This window comes from Paramormyrops kingsleyae, chromosome 1 (assembly GCF_048594095.1).
Source record: "Paramormyrops kingsleyae isolate MSU_618 chromosome 1, PKINGS_0.4, whole genome shotgun sequence".
NCBI classification, from domain to species: Eukaryota; Metazoa; Chordata; class Actinopteri; order Osteoglossiformes; family Mormyridae; genus Paramormyrops; species Paramormyrops kingsleyae.
In genome coordinates, this window is record NC_132797.1 from 1,764,529 (window position 1) to 1,788,579 (window position 24,051).

Here is a 24,051-nt window from a genome sequence, read left to right on the forward strand (position 1 = left end):
GCTAGAGATGTTGGGCCCCCAACTCAGGCCAATTGAATTATGTAAAAAATTTTTAGGGCTCATATCACTCTGCAGCCCTTGAAATTGCCCCCCCCCCACAGCTCTGGTCCAATGTGCCTGTTGACCGTGGTCAATAAAGTTTGAATCTTGTGAAAACTTGCCTGACATGGGAAGAACATGCAAACTCCACACACATGGTGGTGGAGGGATTTGAACCCGCAACTCTGAAGATGCCAAGCAACTGCACTGTCCACTGAGGCACATGCCAGCAAACTGCCATCCCTCTGCTTATGAAGACCATGAAATATCCGACGAGAATTTGTCACTGTGGACAGGAAACATTCTGTCAAGTGGGAAAGGATCAGAAAGCTTGAAAGATGGGTGGGCTCTTCCCCATCATACAGAAACATGTCAGATAAGCAGGCAGTGACTCCCCGTGACTCCCCCCTCACCCCCCCAGACCAGGGTCTCAGAGGCTGATTTCATCACCTTCCTTCGGTGTCTGAGACATGTTGTAGCAGAGTAGACATGAAAGATCAGGCAGCTGTGTCTGTCAAACCTTGGCTGTCGGTATTTAAAAATTAATGCATTCATATACATACGTGAATCATCATCACTGTACACAGAATACACTGTGATTTAAGTATACCAGATTCACACAAGCAGGAAGCCTATTTAACACACATTGCCCTACAGACAGATGGACAGACAGATGAAAAGAAGGATCTCACCTGGAAGCAGCCAGGAAACACTACAAATGTTGTACCTTTGGTCACTGGCGTGCACAGATAGAGACGAGGTGGTGCTGAAGCACTTGCCCTTTTGCCCTCAGTCCAAAAAAGTGCCCTTTTGAAAGACGTGATTTTTTATTTTTTTTTTAAAGCTGCGCGATTTAAAAAGGTGTGAAAATAATGGCTTGATTTGTGCCCCTTCTTCAAAGACACCCGAACCCTGTCGCTTTTTCACTGTCACCGTGTCACGTGAACACGCTTGCAGTTCATTTGTTGTGAGGCGTGTAGCAGCGGCATGACATAGGACTACTTGGAGTAGGCATAGTAGGCTAACTATAGCGACTGGGAGCCACGGCGGACAACACGGCAGCTCTTTCCCTTCCCAACCAGTCAGGTAACCCATGAATCGAGTGAAATTATTCTGTTTGCCCTCTAAGACCAACCTGCAATTGTTTTGTTGTGAAGTAGCCTGTCAGAAACTGCACATGACAAACTTTGCCAGCTTGCCCCCTCCATCCATCCATATGGATAAACAAAAAAACGACACATTTAAAATGTAACCTAAACCATTTAGGCAACCCCACTCTCCATCAATTCCGACCTTTTTGCATACACTATTGAAAATATCACGTTATGCTATAGGCTACATGCCGTTAGGCAGAGGGCTCTTTTGAGCCCATTTTTCGTTACAAATTTTAGGATGATCTCACGGAAATCTGTGAATAAATACAAAGTTTTCAAACTGAAGTCAGTGACGGGAAGACATCACACTTTTTAGAGATGGAACTGCAGAAAAACCTAAAACCTTGACATGATTATGAATAATAGAATTATGGACGTTTCTCCGTTTTTGTGGATTAGCCTTTCCATAACTAACGTCAACTACTGTCCTACTTTGGTAAGATTGAAATTAATGTCTTTGACTGTCTTTAGTAGGTGTCTCCTGTGAGAAAGTTAGAACACCATCCAACTGTCTAAAGATGCAGTCTTTAGCCTAACTGGTTGTTACTGACTCAGCGATGCTCGCAGACATTTACGCACTGTGTTGTGACCTGATTGTGACAGAACAGTGACGTTGTTATTGGTAGTTTGAAGGGTACGGTGTTGGGGGTGCATGTTAAAAGATTTGAGAAGCACTGGTTAGACATGTTAATTTTTTTTGGTGTAACATATTGGCAACATTAACACATTAATTTGCTAAAGGAAAAATAGGCAGTTCCCAATTGCCTGTGAAAACGACCACAGTCAGTCTTATTCGTTCTCATACATTTTGGTCTATTTTTAGAGAATGTTTTGAAATAAAAGTCAAATTGCATTTAACCTGTGCGTTTTTTTTATTATAAAAAGAAAAGGTTTTCCACATATGCAAAAAGTGCCCTTTTTTCCCCCTGGAGCACTTGCCCCCCAAAATGTCTGTGCACGCCACTGCCTTTGGTCATACATGGAAGGTTTAGCACATGAATTACGAAGGTAAAGACCCTGGAGAGCAGAAGTACTTGGGTTTGCTCCCTCAGAGTGACTCTGCTGCCCCCAGGTCAGTCCTCCAGCTTCAAAGCCACCTGACCAGCTTAGCACTCAGCAGACGCACATGGGAGATGGGATCTGCACACCTGAGCTGCATCTGCTCCGGTTTCCTGGAAAAATCACACTCAGCGGCACTTCACAGGGTAATTAAAGGCTGTGACAGCACAACACAGCTACTAAATTACAATTAACTTGGTCAAATCTATGAATAAATCATGCAATTAATTATGTAGAACTGTGGAAAAGGGGATATGAGCAAACAGAATTATGCAGTAATAAAATGTTTGGTTCTTGAGGACCTGCACTACAGATTCTAAACGCTTGATTTGTATTTTTTAACTAATGACTCTACAGAGTATTGCTGAGTAAGATAGCAAGCCGGAATGATAACGTACAGAGCCATTAGACATGGATGCATTGGGCCATAGTGATCTGAGGAAACATCTACTTGAATGGTAAAGATGATGGAGATAATGAGCGGAGCAGTAGGTGACCTGTGGGTGGGAATATATACCACTGCCTGCTGGGGCAGCTCCTACTCCACGTCTCTCTCATGTAAACCAAGTTCAGCAGATCATTCGCATCCAGCGGCAGTGCTGTAAACAGAGGAGGGGGTAGCAGCAGCGTCCGAAGCCTTAGTGCCGGGGGGGGGGGGGGGGGGGGGGCAGAGGTACCTGGACGGCTGCCTGACGTGTCGGGACTGTAGGTAGCAAAGACACCTCTCAGTACTGGCTGCCAGTCACTGGCCAGCTACAGAGGAGTAGACCTGCAGTTCAGAAGCTTAGAAGATCGTGTCCACTGCTGCCAAGGGTGTAGTTCCCTCACAGGTCTGCCCCCCCCCCCTTCCCACCCCTGCAAGGATCTCTCTGTCCATGGTAGGAGCCAGGCAGCTCCTACAGGGGGGGGGGGCATACAAGACAAAGGAACAGGGGTGTTGGTCATTAGCTAATCTAGGTGGCTGAGCATTAGCCACAAACAAAGGGGGCCGAGCTGCGTTATTACAGAAAAACAAACACATGATACGGCAAACTATTCTTTAAGTACAAAAACTGGAAACCAGCCAAAGGAAATGCGGCAAAATCAAAATCCAAAACACTACAGTACATGTGTCAGTAGGACAGGACACTGGCGTTAAGCCGGGCGGCTGTGCTGTGTGCAGCGGTGCGTTCGCAGCTGATCAGCAACATACACAAGCTCAGTAAGAATTTCTTTACTCAACACTTTCTGTCTCTAACTAGGCAGAAATGGTGGCGGAAGTGGGGACTTAGATTGGAAAATAACAAGCTGCAGAATAATTACTCAATGCCTGGTAAGAGCGTACCCAGAGCAGTCATGTGAAAATGCTCCTCTTTGTATCACAGAGAGACGCAGACGGATACACGGCTTTCCATGCCACTGCACCAGTGACTGGGGCACCATCCTCATCTGTTCCCTGGTGGATTCCACTGGTTGCTGTGGCAATAAGGCTAGAACAAAGGCCAGTGTGTGCGGGTCTGTGCTGGTGATGTCATATCGGCCACATGAGCAGCGCCCTTGCAGATGTGTGCAGACTGCGCATCCGTGCTCATGTTGCGCAAACACGCAGATGTTCTGGAGATGTACCCTGAGAATACTGCCCCCTTCCACATGACACAGGCACAACATTTGGAAATAAGGTTTTGACACTCACTCCAGTGACCACATCTCCCAGTGGACCAGCTGTGTTTTAGCCATTCTTTGTGTTTTTCTTTGAATATAATCAGTATGAAGCTGAGGTAATTGGCCAGGTCATACTGTAATAGCATAACCTAAAAACGTCCTTATATATAGAAAAACGCATACTGAAAAAATGTGTTGATAAAAAGGTGAGATTTACATTACAGGAAAAGGTCTGAATAAAAGATTAATGATACAGAACAAAAAAAGCTAACAGTATTAATAATATAACATGAATACAGATCTTTTAATAGTCAGATGTAAAAGCTTTTTGACTGAAATGAATGAGCTGCTTTTTCTAGTCATTTTTGTCATTTTTTTCCTTTATTAACGTTATATTTCTTGACTAAAAGGAGCCATCGTCTGTGTGAAACAACCAAGGTGTCCGTAACACTTCTCCGCTACTAAATACAGCCAAAGGTCCCAGTGAATGAAACAGTCACACAGCAGGGAAGCAGAGGAGCGGATTCAGAGAATCGTCCTTATCAAACGAGACCATACAGCACAAACAGACCATTTCAATATATTACTTTCTATTCAATGGAATGACTTCTATGTTTTTCTTTTTAACTAAACAAGGAGATCAAAGTGGAGCAAAATCAGCAAGATCATTAGAATGTCTGTGGGGATAAACTGATCCGCAGTGAAAAGTAACGTAGGTTAAAACACATGGAATATTGTATTTTCGAGATGACAAAATGGCATCCATTACCACGATAAAATACATACACTGTGTGCTATAATTATTACAGTACGGTGAGTACAATATCACATCATCACAGCAAATGGCATTGGCAGGAAGCAGGGCTAGATGGGCCAATCGGCATCCTGGGTACCATTTCCTGGGGGGGTTGGCAAAATTTATTGTCACTGCCCCCCATCTACTCGTCAAAATTTACTGTGGGGAAATGAGGGACCCCAAAGTCTAGGGCTAAAATTTAACCCCAGATCAACCCTGGCAGGAACGAGAAAAAGTGGCAGCCGATTTCTGGTAACAAACATATGTATTTGGGTTCGGTTTTTTTTCTGCCTATAAAGAGAGATGAACAGTCCTACAGTGAAGTGGGTACGTGCGGCGCGAGCGGCTGCCAGCCTCAGCAGCGTGTGCCCACGGGGGCGTAGCTGGACGCCTCGCGCCGGATGGTGCTGAACGGCGACAGCTCCAGCTCGGCGGTGCACTCCCGCTCGCCATCGTCGCTGGCGGCGGTCGAGGAGCGGGCGCGGCCGCACTCGGCGCAGCAGCAGCAGCAGCAGTCGAGGAAGGCGCGCCCGAACGGCCGGCACAGGAGCAGCAGCAGCGCCGGCGTCGCCGCCGACTTGCAGAAGAGCAGCAGCTGGCCGAGCAGCTGCAGCACCTCCATGGAGCGCCGGGGCACGCCCGCCGCCATGTAGGCCGACACGATGTTGCAGATGTTCTCCGGCACGATGCACAGGCCGTAGAGGATGGCCAGCGCCACCACCGTGCAGTTCATCTGGCTCTCCAGACGGATCTGCTTCTTGGTCCCGCGCACACACGCCCGCTCTGCGCGCTGGATCTTGCGCGCCGTGGCCAAGGAGCAGACGATGGTGAAGAGGGTGGGCAAGCAGAAGTAGCAGCCGAAGTACCACCAGAGGCGCGCCCCCTCGTAGGTGAGGCCCAGCACGTAGACGGCGTCCGGCAGCTCGGTGGAGATGCGAGCCACGCAGCGCTCGGCCGCCGGTGGGGCCGGTGGGGCCGCCGGCTCGCCAACCTCCTCCTCCCGCTCTAGCTGGCGCAGCAGCAGCTCGGGCAGCGCCAGCAGCAGCGCCCCGACCCAGATCACGGCCAGCTTGGCCGAGGTGGAGGCGCAGTTCTCCATCATCTCATAGTACATCTGCACGTTGGTGGCGGCGCGGTAGCGGTCGATGCAGAGCGCGCAGAGTGTGAAGGTGGTCACACCCAGGGAGGCCACCTGCAAGCGGGTGAGAGCACGACCCTAAGGCACAGCGACCAAGTAGAGGAAAACCCAGAAAGCACTGAGAGATAAACTAGTCAGAAAACTGGCGGCAGATCTATGACCTGCTGGATCTACGTTATCCAACAATATGCAAATGCACTCATTCATAAATGGGTTGAAATGTAAAAAGAACGTTTACAGTCTGGTACTGAATGTGCCCATTTCACATGATATTTGTGTCCTGACCCAGGAATTTCAGAAGCAATTATGCAAAGCTGCAGGTTTAAAGGCTTCTTAGAATTCCATGTCAAAAGAATAAAGGCATTTCTGGTGCGTTAATTTCTGTAACATTTTCAGAAACGTGCTTGTGTCTGGGGGCCACCAACCAGTGCAACTGGGAAAACCAGACGGTTTAATTAGTTACAGGAGTAGTTTTTGTGCAGACATGATTTAAGAAGTGCTACATACAAGTAGCTGATGAATGGAGATAACATGTTCTAACAAGTTTAAGATTTCAGGTCACTCAGGAACACAAGGTACATGCTGACAATCTGAGAGCGGGCAGACATAGACTGACACAGACCACAAGAGAACTGATCACACACTGCAGCAGAAATACCAAATACCAAGACTACACAATAATAGAATGTAAATACATGACAAAGACATTACTACCCTCTCAAAGATTTTAAGGGTGATAATAGGTGAGGATTTCAACTTCTCAAACACCGGTAACTAAAAAAAAAAAGCAAAGTGTGTCTTAGGGAACTAATATATTGTATTCCATTTTTTCTAAAGGTGTCTTAGAGATTGCACTGGCAGGAGATATTTCATATTAATAAATGCCCTACAGCCCTGTAAAGTTACATGGCTTTGCTGCAAACACCTCTGAATGAAGCTACTGTCAATCCAAGACTTGCAACAATACATGCAAACATGCTGAGTATTTTATTGCCTCAATGAAGATGAGGTCAACACAGCAGTAAATGGTAACAGATGTGAACCGGAATCCTGGATCCGGACCAAATACAGACACGTCCCGTGAATCCCAGTCTGAGTGCAAACAGCTTGCAACAAAATGGCTGCCCGTGATATCAGACGTGGGGACTGATCATACGCCTGCAGTGGGGAGATGCAAAGTGGACGGATCGGCAGCGTGTACCTGAAAGCCAGCTGTTAAATACATTCCTTGGCATCGCAGGAAAGAAGCATTTCTGTAATGTGTGGTGTGACACCCCCCCCCCCATTCAGTTTTTACTTAAGCGCTGCCTAGCTGAGCGACGAGAGTCTTCATTAATGAGACTTTAATGGAGGGTGGGGGCTCCATAGCATCCATGCTGGATCTCCATTTGTCCCCCACTATTAATAAGTTACATTTTAATATGCACATAATTCTGCAATAAATAATTCAAAACATCCCTGATCCCTAAAGTTTGGTGTTGCTAATGATGCTGAGATCACTGCCCCCGCCCAGGGTAACTGTCTCACTGACCCCCCCTGCCCCCCAGCACCAGGAATGTCAGCCTGTCCAGTCTTGTGACTGAGAGGGGACTGCTCTCTTCCAGAGCAGAAACATCTGGATAACACCCAGTACTGCCTAGGAAGCTCCACAGATGATGCACAAAGTAGGTTACAGGTCTTCACAGGTTCTCCATACAGACCTCCTGCGATACAGGTCTTCACAGGTTCTCCATACAGACCTCCTGCGATACACAATGCATTCTAGATATTCTAATGATTTAAAACCACAAATAATTATTAACAATGCAATGTAAATACTGCAAGAATACTGGAGCGCAGACTTTGGAGAGTTTGGGTCCAGATCCACTCCATGCCAGTTAATATTGTGGAATCAAGACCAACAGCCAACCTGCTCACCTTGCATGGCCTTGCATGGCCTTGTGGGATAAAGTGAATGATGTCTAAGAAGCTTGCTTGTCAAAAAAGCACAAGAGTGTTTTATATACACCCTCCGTGTGGTAGCAGAAATACACCTTTTGATGATAGAAATTACATCTAAATCACAGGCACTTTGCAAACTTATTACGGCTGGCTGACTGTACGATAATGGACCGTGGTATGAAGAGGCTAGCACTGGGGAATTCACAAGGTCTGTGATTCAGCAGCTATAGACGTTGAGCAAAGCTCACATCTGAGGGCAAATGCACCAGTTTCATCCAAAGTTCTTTATCTGGGGAAGAAGATAGTTGGAGGTATTACTGTGTGCCATCAAACATGCCCAATGGCAATCAATCAAGGAACCACAGGAAAGACAGCTAAACCCGTCAGAGAATGTGGCTTCGAGGCTGCATTTCTGACACTGCACTACCTACAGGCAACCTGATAAAGACACACAAACTGCACCCAGCACCAGGCAGTGTGTTTCCAGAGGAACCAGAAGAAAGCCTCCTTATATAGAAGCCGTCCACCTGCGGCCCTCACACGGCACAGGCGAGAGTCTGGGAAATAAACTTACATGGATTATTAGAAAACCTCCTGTGGAGGAGCCAAAGGCAATTTATTGTAATACTTTGCAAACATGAGCTAATGAGGTCTTGCCCTGAGGAAACGGAATTAAGCAGAGAAACCACTGCAGTGTTGGTGCAGTGAACAGACGAGCTGTTCATCTGGAGGTGCAGTGTACAGACGAGGTGTTCGTCTGGAGGTGCAGTGTACAGACGAGGTGTTCATCTGGAGGTGCAGTGTACAGACGAGCTGTTCGTCTGGAGGTGCAGTGTACAGACGAGATGTTCGTCTGGAGGTGCAGTGTACAGACGAGGTGTTCGTCTGGAGGTGCAGTGTACAGACGAGGTGTTCGTCTGGAGGTGCAGTGTACAGACGAGGTGTTCATCTGGAGGTGCAGTGTACAGACGAGGTGTTCGTCTGGAGGTGCAGTGTACAGACAAGGTGTTTGTCTGGAACAGGGGGTCTCCAGATATTTTTCCCCAATAGCCAAATTCCATCAGCAACACAAAGCCAAGGTCTGGGGAGGGGTGTCTACTGCATGGGCGCTGATGTCCCCGTGCCCTTGTCTCCCAAGCTGAGGTTCGAGTGATGCCACCACGGCTGGGCGAGGTGGCAGCGTTTTCCAAGCTTGGCCTCTTCCCCTCGCTGCATTCAGCACACACCAGTCACTACAGCCAGGGGCAATTCTAGGATTTTTTAAGGTGGTCAGCATAAGAGGAGGCATGATTCATACAGAGGGGGCAGCCTTATCATTACGTTTTGAATTAATGAGTGACAGAGGAAGGGGCACTCTGGGGGCCAATCAGCTTTTAGCTGGAGCCAGTGACCTCCTGGCCCCGCCCCTGTATACACATCTGACTATGGCTCACTATCCGAACCCCTTTTGGCACAGCTCACTAGGCCAGAACTCACATTCCCTCTATCATAGCCTGGCAAAAAAAAATTGCTTTAATTTGTCTTGCAGGCAACTGACTACAAATCACAATCCAGAGTATATTGGATGACCTGCATATTGGTGGTTGGATTATTTTATTAAATGCAAGTAGCGTGGAGATACAGCTGCACCTGGGCCGAGTGAAAGATCGGCTCTGGGCAGGACAAAGAACAATCCGTGTGAGACTAGGATAGGAGGAAGGAAGAGGGGCTTCATCTGGGCGAGGGCGGGGGGCGGGGGGGGGGTTTGACAAAATGGCCATGAGAAGCGATAACAAGAAACACCATTTTGAGAGGCACAGATAAACAAGGCAGGATGTTGGGTCGTGGCAGTGACAGACCAGGGCCTAAGAGGTGAAACCAAAGCCTGTGTCATATTATCGCTATTAAAGCACAGATAAACATGTGGCTTTGCCGCTCTTTAGTCATACGCAGCGTTATGGTACTACTGAGATACAGATGTGCTTAGTTTGTAAGAGAAGGCCTTTGTTACATACGTCAAGTTATGAGTCTACTGTTGAATGAGGGTTGGGCTGGAGGTCGCCACCCCAAAAGAACAGCCAAGGGCAAAGCTTTAGATAACAGGCTGGATGCCGGCTTTTCAGGACCTTTATAAATTCAGCATATCCTTATGTTTGCTAGATTCAGTTAGCGGAGCCACAAGCTACTATTTCTACTATCATGGAAGCGATAAGCACTGAAGTGGCGCTGAAAAAAGGGACAATTCAGCGGCCATGACATCTGTTAAAAGAAGAGATATTGTGGTCAAACAAGGTAAAAAGACGGCGTGGTGGTACGTTTTGCAGCTTAAAGACTGACACGTTTACTAAGCATAAGGATACGCCGAATTTATACGGATTAGGCCTACGAACTTTTGGTTTGCCCATTATCTATGGTGCTGCGAGGCGTGGTCACACACACACACACACACACACACACACACACACACACACACAGCAGCCAGTTAGCAGAGCAGCAGACGAACTGGCCAGGAGAACACAGAGCCCTCCTGCTACTGTCAGGATATCTGATGATATTTCATCTGTGTGAGGACCTTCTCGGGGTCATAACAAAACTCAAAATCAACTGTCAATCGAAGCCTTCCTCAGCACTGAAATAGCAGAAACCAGTCACGGTGATAGCATTCATCTTAGATGAATAGATTAGGTGAATAACTATTGGACACTTTTATCAAAAGCAACACAAAGCAAATTTCATATACTCCCTGGGATTCAAACCCATGACCATCGCATTGCTACCTACAACAGCTTACTTGTCAAGCTGCATCAGCCCCATCGGATCCAGCTCCTTCTCTAGGTACATAGCAGCTCAGACTGCGACACAGTGCATTCGGACCCCCCAGGACCCCCCAGCACGGCCATCACTCTGCGTCAGGATCCTCTTTTCTTTACGGACCCCACCCTCACTAATTCAGCACTGTCCACTGCTCCTTCACAACAAGCACATCTGTGAAATAGTTGTAGCTGGTGTTATTTTCATTGTTTTCAAATGAACTTTTAGAAACTTATTTTACGTAAATACTATACATTCCAGGTTGCACCAGACAAACGTTTATGTAATTTTACACTTGAGATACCATTTTAAGATAATGTCCTATGTTGCATTAACGCATGGATTCTTTATATACATTAAAACACATTTCAATACCTCGATATAGGGTACGATTTTGCAGGAGAACTCCCCAATGAGCCAGGTCTTCGTCAGTTCGTGGAATATAACGAGCGGCAAGCAGAAGAAGGTGACCATGAAATCCCACAAAGCAAGATTGGCTAAAAGGGAGTTGGAGATGCTTCTCATGTAGAAATTTTGACACACAATGCACGTAATTGCAATGTTGCCCAATATCCCAACAATGAAAATAATTGCAGATACGCATAAAATGGCATATGCTCCATACGATTCGCTGCTTACGGGATAAAAGGGATTTCTTAACCTGCTTGTACTCCCCCGCGTAAGTAGAGGAATCAATGGGGTCGCATCAAAAAAATCGTCATCTGGGAAAATGTCCGGATTTCTGGTCATATCGAACGGGATGTCAGTGGTCAGGTTTAGGGCCAAAGGTCTCGGCAGCAGTGTCTCTGGCTGTGGGCTTTTCGGCTGCTTTTTCTGCCCACTTTTCTTCCGTCTATCTGTTGCTCCTCTCCTTCGCCTGTGATGTTTCACATCCGCTCGTATCTTGCTCATCCACAGGGGCTTTGGAGCAGTATAATCGCCACCTGGCGTTTCCGTAATAGCGGGCATGGCAGAGTGAAACTTTTCCATCCTTTCTCCTGAATGCGCACTTTCGTTTTCGGTCGGTTTCAGCAGACGTCTGTGCTCCGATCGCCCCTTTTTCGCAGTTGTCATCCTCTGACTTTTGAAGCCGGTCGCGGTGATGTTATGGTCCAAAGGGGCGCCGGCTCCCCAGGACGCACCTGTAGCCTGTCCCTCCACACGCCCCGTCCGGCCGCCGGCGCAACCCCGCCGATTCCATTTACTTCGGGAAACGACTTGGTGCGAACCTTCGTCTCGGACACTCGGGTCGTATTTTATCGGAGGGATACTGTTCCTTAATCCACTATTATTTCCATGGCTTAAGACACAGACACTCCACATGAGAAAGAAAGTGATGTGAATGTATATCACCTGCATCGTGTAAAAATCGTATCGCAAGTCTAAAATCAACAGCGCAAGGGTTTTGTTGATTATTTTCACAATGCGACCACATGAGAGATGTCAGATACGAATAAGAGTATATTCACAGTAAAGAAGCGCTGCTCAGGCAAGTCATCAGCACTGCAAGATATCCGCAATACGTCGCCCGTGTTTGAATAATTCCCTTTATCTGTATGAAATGGATTCGGGTAGTTTCCTACCGCGTCCCTTTAGTTTGCATCCACTTTGATTTGGATGTTAGCATTTCTTACCGCACGGAGTTACCTCGCAGATGGCTTCGTAGCTCCAGAGTGGACGGGAGGAGCTTGTTGCCGGAAAAACACATTTCATGGTCCTTGGGAGACGAAGGGGTAACTTTCAATCTTTCAACCAGTGAGCCTCTTTCCCGTCCCTGGGGTCCCGAACCTGGAGAGATGGCGAGGACCTGCGATGGAACCCCGCACACGACCCGGATGACAGAGAGGAGAAGGAGCTCTCCCGGCGGCTACCCGGATCTGTCACGGCAGGTCCGTCAGCGGGAGCCCTCGCTGAGCAGAACACCCACTGTGCGCGCAGAAAACGCGGATATATAAGCATGCAGTCACACAAAGTAACGCAAACTGATCCATGTGTTTGGAATTTTAGGCAAACTTACAGACTTAAATTTATTAGCCTATGCAAAACTGAACAGTAAATTATAATTGCTATTATTCCAGCTGTGTTTACTTCTACGCAGCGAGAAAACGCTTTCAAATACCTTTTTCAAACACGAGTATCAATCTGTTATGCTGCATTTAATAAAAAAATACTATCTGATAAAAGGTATGTAATCACACGGCATTTATGAACAGGTTTCGCAACGAGGCTGCAGTTCCAACACTTTATCTTTCGTTTTTGAAAAGGACGCGTCCGACCACAGTTGATGGCTTTGACAAACCTAAAAACAAGTTTAATTGGATGGGCACGATCGGGCATGTTTTAGCCGCTCATATACGGTGACAAACAGTATATCATTAAAATGAAATCAGATCATTTTAATTTAAAATTCAGAGGTTTCGGTTGAACGATGTAACTGATAATAAACTGATCTCACCGGATGAAGGTACAACTGGTAAACAATATAGCCTAAAACTAATATACGATATATCTTATATATAATAATATATCTTATCCCCAATTAAACTGAGTCCTCAAATGAAGGTACCATATAAATCTAGATACTGTAAATAATAGGCTGAGGAAAAGTTAAGATTAGAGTATGTATACAGTAGTTTTAGACAAAAAACAAGTATATTTTCCAGTCGCTTTTCATTCCGAAAGTTAGTGACAGGGTTCCTGGGACCGCTGCCAATTGTACATTATGCATCTGGTATTACGAAAGTGCCAAATATTCTCCTCAAGGCCGTCTATTATTGGCAGAGAACCAGCTTTGGGAGTAAGGTGGGATGAGGGGGATTCCTTAAAATGCACAAATGCAGAGCAGCGTGCGAATGCACTTTACGTGTAGATCACCGTCCTGTATTTACTTTCGCACATTTAGTGTTGGTTCGAGTTCTGCCGAGCTGCTGTAGGTCACGGGCGTCACCTTGTGGTGAAAATGAGAAAAACTATGGGATGTAACATCTGTATAACGTTTGGCTTCATCTTACTACAAAACTCAATCTGTCTCCCCTGAAAAACAGAAGTGAAATAATCTTTTGAAAATATGGTGAATAAATAAATGTATTTCAGGCAAGCTGAACCTGAATATAATTCGGAATGTCTCTTCCTTTTGTGCAGCACTGTCGTACTGGGTGCTGGCAGTAGTGCGAGGCAGCCGCTCCTTCTGCATGCATTCGCCCCGCCGTCCCTGTCCCGCTGGTACGTCCCGGTCCCGCTGTCCTTTCTATGACTTTCTCTTTTGACGGGGATCCTCACCCAGAACTACCTTCATATCTTAGGGTGACCAGATAATCCATGTCAGGGAGGACACTTTGAGCTACTTCGGGTTTTACAAACTAATTTCAAACTGAAAGGCTCCTGTGTTCGGCTAATTAGTTCAGCTCTTCTTCTAGTGACACATGCATAATTATAGGAGACTGACCAATTAGCACACAGTAAGAACTCGGTGCTCAAGTGAAATCCAGGTCCTTTTAATTGAAATGGTAGTTTACAAATCCTGTCCTAGCTCAGAGTGTCCTCCCTGACATGGATTATCTGGTCACCCTATCATATCTGCCCCAAATAAACGCATGTCTGCTAAAACTGGAAGTCAGTGTTCATATTCATATTATCCCGTAACGCCCCTACTTCCTTCTTCCCCGTGAAAATGAAAAGGCCATATACCCCCCCCCCCCTTCGCAAACTAACAGTCAAATGGTTCTGCTCCCAAAATGTCCCCCGGCTCCATCAAAACGCTAAACGGGAATCAGGAGGCAAACGGATGAGTGGAGAGATTAGGAAGTAATGAAACCCACTTATGTAATGTTTAATACATGGACCAAAAAGAATTGTAAGTTCTGCCACAATTTTTTATCGTAATGTTTGTCACTAGGCATCCTGTACATCTTAGATAAATAAGTGTTAAGATACTCGAACTCAAAGGCAGAGTCGGGTTACATCCTTATGTTCCAGCACTATGTGTCGTGTTTCCTACCGAAACAGTAAGTCACTTAGCAGGCAGCAGTACGGGCTGGCTGAGACTCTGCGGGAGTCCCGGTTGTCAGTCGAGCTTCCAGCGCTGCGCAGCCCGCCTCGTCCCACCGGAGCTCGGGCCAGGGCTCGCTGCGTCGCCGGGGCGCCGGATGACAGGCGCCAGGCAAAAGCAGCAATCGGCTCTGATCGAAGCTGATGGGCTCTGATGAACCTGTATTTGCATTTGCAATATGCAGGGCTTTGCACTATAAAACGTGTCAATAAACATCATCGATACACTGGTGCGGTGAAACTGGTTTAAAAAAAAAAAAAAAACAGCAGAAAAGCGGGATCCGCGTGAAGCGGGCAAAATGATTACCACAGCGTACTAAGAATCTGTGAAGATGCCCAGGAAGCTGAAAGTGCTAAAAGGGGTGAGGCCAGCACCGGACCCGCTTAGGGCCGAGACAGCCAGCACCGCAGCGCCGCCTTGAACTGCATAGATGTGTAAGATTCGCTTTCTTAGACAGTATGGTTATAATAATATATATGTAAAGTTTAAAGATGTTCAGGTAAAAATTTTGAGGTAACGTTAGAAACCACTGTTCATCATACTATGCCAAACTGCTTCTTAAAAAGTGGCAGTGATCGTTCACGTTTAGCGGAAACCCAAGAGCCACCAGTAGGTGGCACACTAGTGCAGTGCAGGAGTCACTATAAATCCTGGCAATATTTTTCTATTAAGCAGTAGATAGCAGACAGGTCCTTCTGCTACATTACCTGGCGATGAGCCCATCAGAAAAATCAATCCCGCCCAGATTGTCTGTCTTAAAGGCAGTACAATGCAGGAAAAGTGCCAGTGAAGAAACTGAACTGATTTCTGGTTCATGCTCTCTGGGGTGTCTCTCAAAGTGTGGACTGAAGCACTACAGAGACACCTCACTGGAGCACAGCTCCAGCCAGCAGGAATACTGGAACTGCAAGAACTGTGCATGTATACCAGTGATGTCCATTAACATGGGAGCAGGAAGTTTTATAAGCGCACTTCAACACTGACAGAGAATTCACTCCACAGCAATGACACCGTTAACAGAAAAACTGTAATTTCTGTTTTATTAACAAAATAAATATCTGTTCCAGGACAAGAAAATACCAAGCAGCACAGAACCCCGAGAGAAGACTCTGTTCTGAGACGTTCCGGAAGTGAGATCCGCCTGTTAATCCGGGCACACGGCCTTGGTGTTCAGCACCTGGTAGCAGACGGTACTGCGGTCCGTGTCCTCTACAGAGTAGGCCGCCAGACACAGGTTCAGCCAGGGTCGTGTTGCTGGGGAGGAGGGAGGGGCACGAGTCACATGCCCAGCACACTGTACCAACCTTTAACCATAATCCTGCTTTCCACGGATCACTGGCACATCCGATGACTGCGGGCATGAAGCACACACACTACAAACAGCTTAAATGGGCAGAGATGCAGGTGCTGTAGCTGATTGGACTGCTGGCCTGTCACTCACTTCTCAGAGCAATCAGACTACACTGGCTTAAACAGCAGCCCAGAGGTTATTTATAACCTGCCAATGAACGCTATTAAAAGACCCCCAGTACTTAGAATCCGGTTCACTGTTTACACAAGCCTAAGCTCCACGGATGGTTGTAGCCATGACAGTGAATGTTACCCATAGTGCCCTCTGGTGGGCAGAGTCTGTCCATGGTGCCTTGTATTCTATCCTGCAACTGCTGGTCGGTCGCGGCGTTGTGGGCAGAAACACCGAAGAAGGTCTCCTGCAGAAGGAGGCTACAGTCAAAATGAAGCGAGAGTCTAACAGAGCTCCACAATAGAGCTTTACCTCCATAAGAAGGAAGCCAAAAGACAGTCAGTAGTGCGAGCTGACGGGGTGCCCTGCTCTGCGCTGGGCCAGTGTGTCTGTCCAGCACTTCTGTGTGACACGGACAGCTTCTGATACAGCGAGTGACGCTGCGGGCCCCGTGTGTCCGACAGCCACTCCTCCCGCTCTCACTCACCGCGTCCTGCCACAGCAGGGCTTGCAGGGAGTCTGTGCCGTCCTCCAACTCCAGCTTCATCAGCAGCACGTACTGGAGCAGCTGGACTCCGAGAGCTGGAGGAGACAGGTGCAGAGGGTGGCTGGGCACAGGGAGACTGAGAAAGATCGGCGCTCCAGGAGTCAGAGCACATTCACTTTAAATTCAACAAGATCCATCAAAACTGATAATCGCACTCATAGCTCCGAAACTTCATTTCAAGATCAAATGAGCCCGGCGCCAAATGAAAATTAGCACTGGGCCAAGTCTAAGATGCCAGTGTGATAAATGTGAGCAGAAAAGACAAAGAACTTTGACTCCAACAAGTGTGGATCTTTTACTGGATTACAGAGAGGAGGTTTGAGGAGAAGGTGAGGTGTGAGGACGCTGACGTGTGAGGGCGCTGACGTGTGAGGGCGCTGACGTGTGAGGGCGCTGACGTGTGAGGGCGCTGACGTGAAGTCATCCTACCCTCAGCCACCCTGTTCTCATCCCACTCCTGAACATCCATGGAAAGGGGCTGCCGGCATTCCGAGCGCGAGCAGTTTCTGCACCTGGCAAAGAACGACAACTTAAGCTCAAGTGAGCATGGAGTGAGCTAATGATTAATATGAATGAAATGCAATATCCTTCACAGAGAATGTAAATATGATGTGATTATTAAATGCACCTGTAACAGCTCTGTGTAAATCCAGATTAGTATTGCATGATACCAGCCCTGCGTGTGTGTGTCTTGAAATGGGCTGGCATCCATCCAGCTCTTCTCCAAACTCCATTTGTCTTGTTTAGTGTTTCTGTTATATTTCCTGCTTGTCTTACACCTGTTTGATTTTATGCTGCACCTCTGTTCTTTTAAATGCAATGAATGATTTTGATTTGATTTGATCCCTGCCTGTGTTCTGGCACAGGTTTAGCCACACCACAGTATTGGCTCATGAAGGATGGGATTGTGGGTAGTCAGGAGTTCAGTACAAACCCATAATGCCGCGCCGAACCGCGGAAGACGACAGGTACTGAGAAGTCCAGGAAGGCCATCTTGCCATCATGCGACCTCACGGGGACGACGGCCCTGCTCTCTGAAATCTGACACACCTCCTCCAGCGCCGCTCCTGCAGTAGCGGAACGTTCCGGTTACCCGTCCTAGCCGCAGAGGCGTGCCAGTGAGGAATATCTGTGGGTGCTCAGCTTACCTTCCAGGAAGATGAAGCTGGTCTGGTCGTTGTGGGAGCTGCTGGGGAGGTGCACAGCCATGTCGCGGCCCGGCTCTGTCGACTCCAGGAAACCGGTTAAGAGCCACGGCTCGCTGCTGAAGGCGGTGGTGCCGACAGCCCTGCGGAGGACGTCGGCTATGGCCTCCTCGTCTGGGATGTCCTGTCTGGGCGGCACGGCGGCACAGGCAGGACGTTCAGTGCCGATAGCCTATTCCTACATCCCCACTGTCTTACACACCAGTCAAGCAGTGAGTTCTGCTCCAGTCACTGATTGGACCACAGTGAGGACAGTATGGGGTATTTGACCATACATGCCTCTGCAATCCACTGTGGGTTACAATGTGTAGGGCTTTGCACTATGAGCAGTGTCAGTGATGCAGTGTGCTCAACTCACAGGGCTTTGCACTATGAGCAGTGTCAGTGATGCAGTGTGCTCAACTCACAGGGCTTTGCACTATGAGCAGTGTCAGTGATGCAGTGTGCTCAACTCACAGGGCTCTGCACTGGGGGCAGTGGAGCTTCAGACACTGGTAGAGTCTCTGCGGCTGGAAGGTCTTGAGCTGAGCTCTCACATGAAACATCCTGGGAGGGGTGGACTTCCTCACGGAGGACAGCAGCACCTGCTCCAAGGCGTGCTCACATGTGCGTTCTGCACCACAGGATGTTTCTTCTGTTAAAAAGCAGTGAGAAATTCAGTTTAAAGACTCATTATTTCTTACCTATCACATTGTCAGAATCTTCATCTAAAACAACGAGACAAGTACTGTTATTTTAGTGAAACACCAACTATATTATTTTGGGTTACAACTAAAATACTAAAAATTTGCCATCTCATGCTGTAGAGGTGTAGCAGTGTGGGGACACGATTCCAGTCAATTTTCTAGATTATTGTTCTGTGCAGTTTAGCTCCCAGAACATTCTCACGTACCCAAAGACTCCGGGGGCGTAGCCCACACATCCAAAAGGGAGGCGTCCGCAATGTCATACGACGAGGCGGAGAGCGACTCCAGAGCACTAAAAAGACGACATGAAGAGGAAAAAAAGAGTGTGAGAGAGACAGAGAGAGGGGATCTGCGAGTGGCAAAGCAGTTTAAAAATGAGGCCACAGTCACAGAAGGCAGATTCACAGAAGGCAGATTCAGGTTCATACTTGATTCGGTGAGGCTGCTGTCTCTCAGGCTCCACGGTGCTTATTATCACATAAAATCTGTAATTCTGCAGGGGGGCATGGAGGCTGAGGGCAGCACTGCCTCACAGCCCCTGTGCTCTGCACTCAGGTTTGCTCCCACAGTGCGAGGACCTTTGCTTACATTCACTACCATTTATAAATTGCCCTTAGTGCAGAATGGCACGTGCCCTCTTCCCCACCAAGGTGCCCTTCAGCCTTGTGCCTTGTGCCGCCTGCCATAGGCGCTGGGCCGCCCTGGCGTCCCCCTCCACCCACCCATCCATCCATCCACCATCCATCCATCCATCGGAACACACAGGAGCCCCACAGCTTGTACAGGGGGCACCTAGACAGAAGACCTTCCCAGAAAACACCAGGAGGTCTGGATGGGATGCCAGTCTATCAGAGGGCAAGTTCATCTAAAATATAAAATAATTGTTCTCTTTAATTTAACTGTTTATCAGCATGTATAATTATTTTCTGTTCTGGGAAATAATTACATAACCATAATAATAATAATTAAATAAGCATTTTTGGCATCATTCAAAGTGTTTCGTTATTCTGGGTAGGAAATTCCAAAAATTGCAGATGTTACCAAAAACAGAGTAAAAGTATATACCACTCTGTTCTGGACGGTCTCTGTGCTACATCAAACTGTGCTACATCAAACTGTGCTACTGGACACCCTACAATCTGTTTTCTGTCCCACAAGGATTCTACTAATTGTAACACCACATGCATCCTGGCTAATTGTCAAACAGCAACTTAATTTCAATGCTTTGAGACTTAAAGTCGTGGATAAAAATGGCTGCCGAAGATTAAGCATGAGAGATGGAGATGGTATCTGCTGAAGACCCAGCCGTGTCGCTGCAGTGGCCCGTTTCCCAGGCCACTCACCACTGGAGCTCCTGCAGATCCGGGCTGTCTTTGGGCAGGATCCGCAAGCCCCGGCCGTATGAGGTGCCCCCGTGCAGGTGTAAGCACAGCTGGTCTGACTTGCCACTAGGGGACGCTGCAGATGTGGTCTGAAGCACCGCATGCAGATTGTAGATGCGCAGGTAGGTCCCGGGCTAAGAACACAAAGAGAGACACAACAGGGTGACGTCTCACAACACGGGGGGTCTTTATCCTAACAGACTGGCTAACAAGCAGAACACACTAACCCGGGGGTGGGATTAGACTGGAGGTCACCGCGGGACAGTCTGGAAGTGAGCAGGGTGTGGACCTCGGCCTCATCAGCGGCTCAATTTGAATCATGAGCGCTGATTTTTATCCCACATATTTAATACAAACCATAACCGAGGGGTGACAAAACAAATCCTGCCGTTATTATCTAATACTCCTCTGATGGATTGTATTCGGCTCATTTTATTAATATTCAGAGGATGCCATTTGAAACAGGTCGTGCTTTGAAAATATCATTAGCATATTTGTATGTTTGGCGAAAAGGACATGATGAAATCTTTGTCTCTAGGCTTTCATCATGATCGTATCACTGGGAAAAAAATGCATTATTAAAATTTTACATTCATGTTGTTCCCTGTTAATTAGTCTGTTAAGAGATGCAGTGACGCCATCGGCCAGCAGGGGGAGACATGGCATTAAAGGAAAAGATGTCATCATTATGCAGTTAATAAAACACAATTATGATTGCAGAAAGAAAGAAAAAAACAATTAACTCCAGCTTAGCCTTCCACTTTCATGCTGAAAGACTGCTGAAGCATTCATCAGTAGCCCCTTGAGCCACTGTTACATTCCTGGGGAAAACAGCCTCACCTCTTATTAACATAAAATAGGAACTAATGTGGAGTCAAAAAGCCAAAGAGCTGGTTTCCTTATGCTGCGTCTCTGACACCCAGGGCATTTCATCCTGTTCCTGGCAAAGGGACGCAGGAACACGAGGAGCAGCATCTCTGCCCCGCGCCCCGCCGAGGCCACCTGGCTGTGGGGCTGAAAATGACATCCCTGACACCCTCGGGGCAGAGCCAGCCAGGCGGAGTGGGAGGGAATTCAGCTGACACAGCGCACTGCGAGTGTGCAGGAGGACCGAGAACTTCTTAATGTATGAAGAGGGCCAATTTAACAGCACGTCAGCGAGGCGCCGTTTGAGAGCAATTCCATTCAATTTATTTTTATATAGCGCCTTTCACAACCAGAGAGAGAGAAAGAAAGAAAGCTTGCACAAGTGTTTCACTCACCTGTACTCTACCAAGTAATGTGACAAAATGAGTTGATGTGATGTGAGACCTGAATGGACAGCAGACAGGAAGCAGACACTGTGCCTGATACAGTGCGTCTCAAACTGCCATCTAAACGAGGCTTCTAGGAGACACTGGCCAGTATTTCATGATTTAAATTGGCCAATAATTTGCCATTTTCACAAGTACAATGAAATGCTTCTTTTCACACATCCCATCTCACTCTCCTTTGAAACACACACACACACACCCCCACAGGATTGTAATTATATCTTGTGGACTATATGTGGGGACTTTCCATTCATTTCTAATCATGACATGACGACCGTAACCCCTACCCAGCCCTAACCTTAACCATAGGTAACTTGGCAAAATACAAGACTTGTGGCTTTTTTAGTATTTGATTGCACACACACACAAACCCACAAAAGGTATAGGGCCTGAGCCCAGAGTAAGGCCATTTATACGGCACCTGGGAGCATCTTTAGGGGTTAAGGGCCTCACTCAAGTGCGGGAGAGGCTCACAATGCTGCCGAGACCTCGGGATTCTGTCCGCAGCTGTTTATTACTCTCTGCTTTGCTCTATTCATTACTCTCTGCTTTGCTCTGTTTATTACTCTCTGCTTTGCTCTATTTATTACTCTCTGCTTTGTTCTGTTTATTACTCTGTGCTTTGCTGTTTATTACTCTGTGCTTTGCTCTGTTTATTACTCTTCCCTGTGTCCAGACTCAGTGGCCGACGGCTTCAGTGAGAAGCTGAGCAGTGTTATTGCGTCACAGTATATGAGATTCCACACAGCGGGCGGCGCAGAGGTGGGCAAATAGACAAGGCGAGTGCCGCTTTTGGTCCGTGCTCACGGCCCAGAGAGGACACGCTTCTGTACTTCACAATGACCAAGAATAACTTCCGCTCTCTGAGAAGGACGAGGAAGAGCAGAGGCTTTCCATGGCCGCTGACAGAGCCTGGCAGTCACCGTCTCATGCGAGACTGAAAATGTGAGCTCTGACTCTGCAGGTGTCCTCAAGCTAGCAGAAGCATCCTTGCTGCCAGAGGCAGTTGGGCGGCACTTACAGGAAGCTAATTAATACACCGTCCAACAGCTACAACCTAACAGGCACGTGAAAGACCAGCTCTCACAGCAAGTGTGACCAAAAGCATGCTTTGCCAATTTGGAATGGTCACATTTTCCAAACAAAGAGGGAGAATCTGAATACACTTCTGAGCAAAGCAGTTGTTTTTCTAAATAACGTATTCTATAACCACCAACATGGCAAAATTCAGATTTTCATTGCGTCGCTAATGCTCCGATGATTCAGTATTCCGTACATAAACAAAATACTGTTCAGGTCAACACAGACAGCCCAGTGGCACTCAGAATCTACCATTCACCATGATTCCCTGCTGTCTTTTCTAACAGAACTTCTTACAATCAATGTGATGAGGCGGTCCCCATACTCTCACTGCTGCAGTTCCATGTCCTACTAAAACATTGACTTTTCAAGATGAACCAAAAAAAGCTTCATGCATTATGGATAGAGTTCGGGTGTTAAACTCCCAGATAGACTACAGTGATAAAGAATGCTGCCCATGTGAGAAACAGCTCCCAAAATAGAACAGAAACTGTAAATGCCGCAGAGATTAAAGTACCATAACGTCGCTGTCACAGACCTTTTCCAGAGGCATTATTTTCTTGTCACTCTCATGCCATGTGTGTGTAATTTAATCTTACCTGGTAAACCCACATTATAATACAAATATAAATCTACTTTTCTGTGTAACACACACACACACAAACACACACACACTCACACACACACACACACACACACACAATCCATACATCACTAAGATAAAGATTACAGTGATACTAAGTTTGCTGAATACAAAGATGGAGGAGAGTTCTAGAAAAGGTTTGCAGGGGTTTATTTTGAAGTTTTACCTGGGATAGACTCTAGACAGGATGCCAGTCCATCTCAGGGCATCGGGATGGGGTACACACGCACATACATGTAGGGATGGGGTACACACGCACATACATGTAGGGATGGGGTACACACGCACATACATGTAGGGATGGGGTACACACGCACATACATGTAGGGATGTATTGATACAATTTTTTCAGGCTGAGTACGAGTATTGATGCTGGCTTTCAGGTACTGACCATTACCTATATCAGTCAGGGCTGTGCGATGTCTGTGTGAAATAATCTGCCAATTCCATCATACTCCTTATGTTTACTTTTTGGATGTTTAATTTGGTTACTAGTGTAGTATGAATTTTGTTGGTAACTTTGAAGTATTTCCACAACACAAATATTTCATCTTGTGTATTATGCACATTTATATGTCATTACGTGGTATCGGTTATCAGTATTGGCACAATTTCACGAGGGCGAGTATGAGGACATGATGAATAGAGGCATGGTATTGGACCCGATACTGATATTAGTATCAGTGCATCCCTATGTATACCTACACAGAGCGGAAGCCCGATTCAGCTCCCACCTCTTGGGTTGAGATTTTAATGGTGCAATTCTCCATGCCACCCTTTGTGGGGAGAATATGGTTAATATGGCATGAGGCATTCAGCACTTTGGCATCCTAAAGATGTTAATGCGGTCAATGAGAAGCCATCCGTTCACGTACAGCTAAGAAAGGAACTGGACAATCGCTTCCACCTATAAAGGTTCCCACACCACGCACAGAGATGGGATTTCTTCACGGAAACAGCAGAAACGATGCATTTAATCTAATTGTATGACTTTAACAGATGGCATTCGCCTACTGCTCTCACAAAGACGGAGAACACAGAGGATAAATGAAGCCGATGTGTGAATGTAGGTCTACACAAACGCTCTGAGCACAGAAATGAGGCTCCCATGCAGGAATAAACTATAA

At 47.0% G+C, this 24,051-nt stretch overlaps 2 protein-coding genes and 1 long non-coding RNA gene across 8 annotated transcripts in view; 1 reads left to right on the forward strand and 2 right to left on the reverse strand.

Moving 5' to 3' along the window:
- Positions 1-4,178: 4,178 nt before the first annotated feature.
- Positions 4,179-12,837, reverse strand: LOC111833637 (prosaposin receptor GPR37-like). Of its 3 annotated transcripts, none has more exons than XM_023792133.2 (2): positions 12,206-12,837; positions 4,179-5,881 (listed from the first exon to the last, which is right to left on the reverse strand). In XM_023792133.2, exons 1-2 carry the CDS (start codon positions 12,269-12,271, stop codon positions 5,045-5,047), a joined length of 903 nt encoding a protein of 300 aa, XP_023647901.1. In that variant the 5' UTR covers positions 12,272-12,837; the 3' UTR covers positions 4,179-5,044. The 3 variants fall into 3 exon arrangements, with proteins under 3 accessions (XP_023647901.1, XP_023647900.1, XP_023647899.1); XM_023792132.2 differs by having other exon boundaries at positions 11,198-12,830; XM_023792131.2 differs by having other exon boundaries at positions 10,934-12,824.
- Positions 12,319-17,600, forward strand: LOC140591687 (uncharacterized). The gene is made up of 4 exons (XR_011991967.1): positions 12,319-12,447; positions 13,700-13,780; positions 15,674-17,155; positions 17,482-17,600. It is a non-coding gene; the product is annotated as an uncharacterized lncRNA (long non-coding RNA).
- Positions 15,630-24,051, reverse strand: part of pot1 (protection of telomeres 1 homolog) — a 54,591-nt gene continuing 46,169 nt past the window's right edge. For 3 of the 4 annotated variants that reach the window (XM_072712923.1, XM_072712896.1, XM_072712877.1), the window contains 9 exons: positions 19,850-20,022; positions 18,713-18,798; positions 18,277-18,454; positions 17,764-17,948; positions 17,550-17,682; positions 17,045-17,127; positions 16,556-16,650; positions 16,210-16,315; positions 15,630-15,860 (listed from right to left, as the gene is read on the reverse strand). In XM_072712923.1, coding sequence (XP_072569024.1) covers positions 15,751-15,860; positions 16,210-16,315; positions 16,556-16,650; positions 17,045-17,127; positions 17,550-17,682; positions 17,764-17,948; positions 18,277-18,454; positions 18,713-18,798; positions 19,850-20,022 — 1,149 coding nt within the window. In that variant the 3' untranslated portion in view covers positions 15,630-15,750. Of the gene's footprint in view, positions 15,861-16,209; positions 16,329-16,555; positions 16,651-17,044; positions 17,128-17,549; positions 17,683-17,763; positions 17,949-18,276; positions 18,455-18,712; positions 18,799-19,849; positions 20,023-24,051 lie in introns of all 4 variants that reach the window. The other variant, XM_072712912.1, reaches the window with a different exon arrangement.

Coding starts and splice junctions, on each gene's coding strand:
- LOC111833637 (XM_023792131.2), bottom strand. CDS start 11,917: ATGCAGGTGATATACATTCACATCACTTTCTTTCTCATGTGGAGTGTC. Junction 5,882..10,933: donor AAATCGTACCCTATATCGAG/GTATTGAAATGT, acceptor ACCCGCTTGCAG/GTGGCCTCCCTGGGTGTGAC.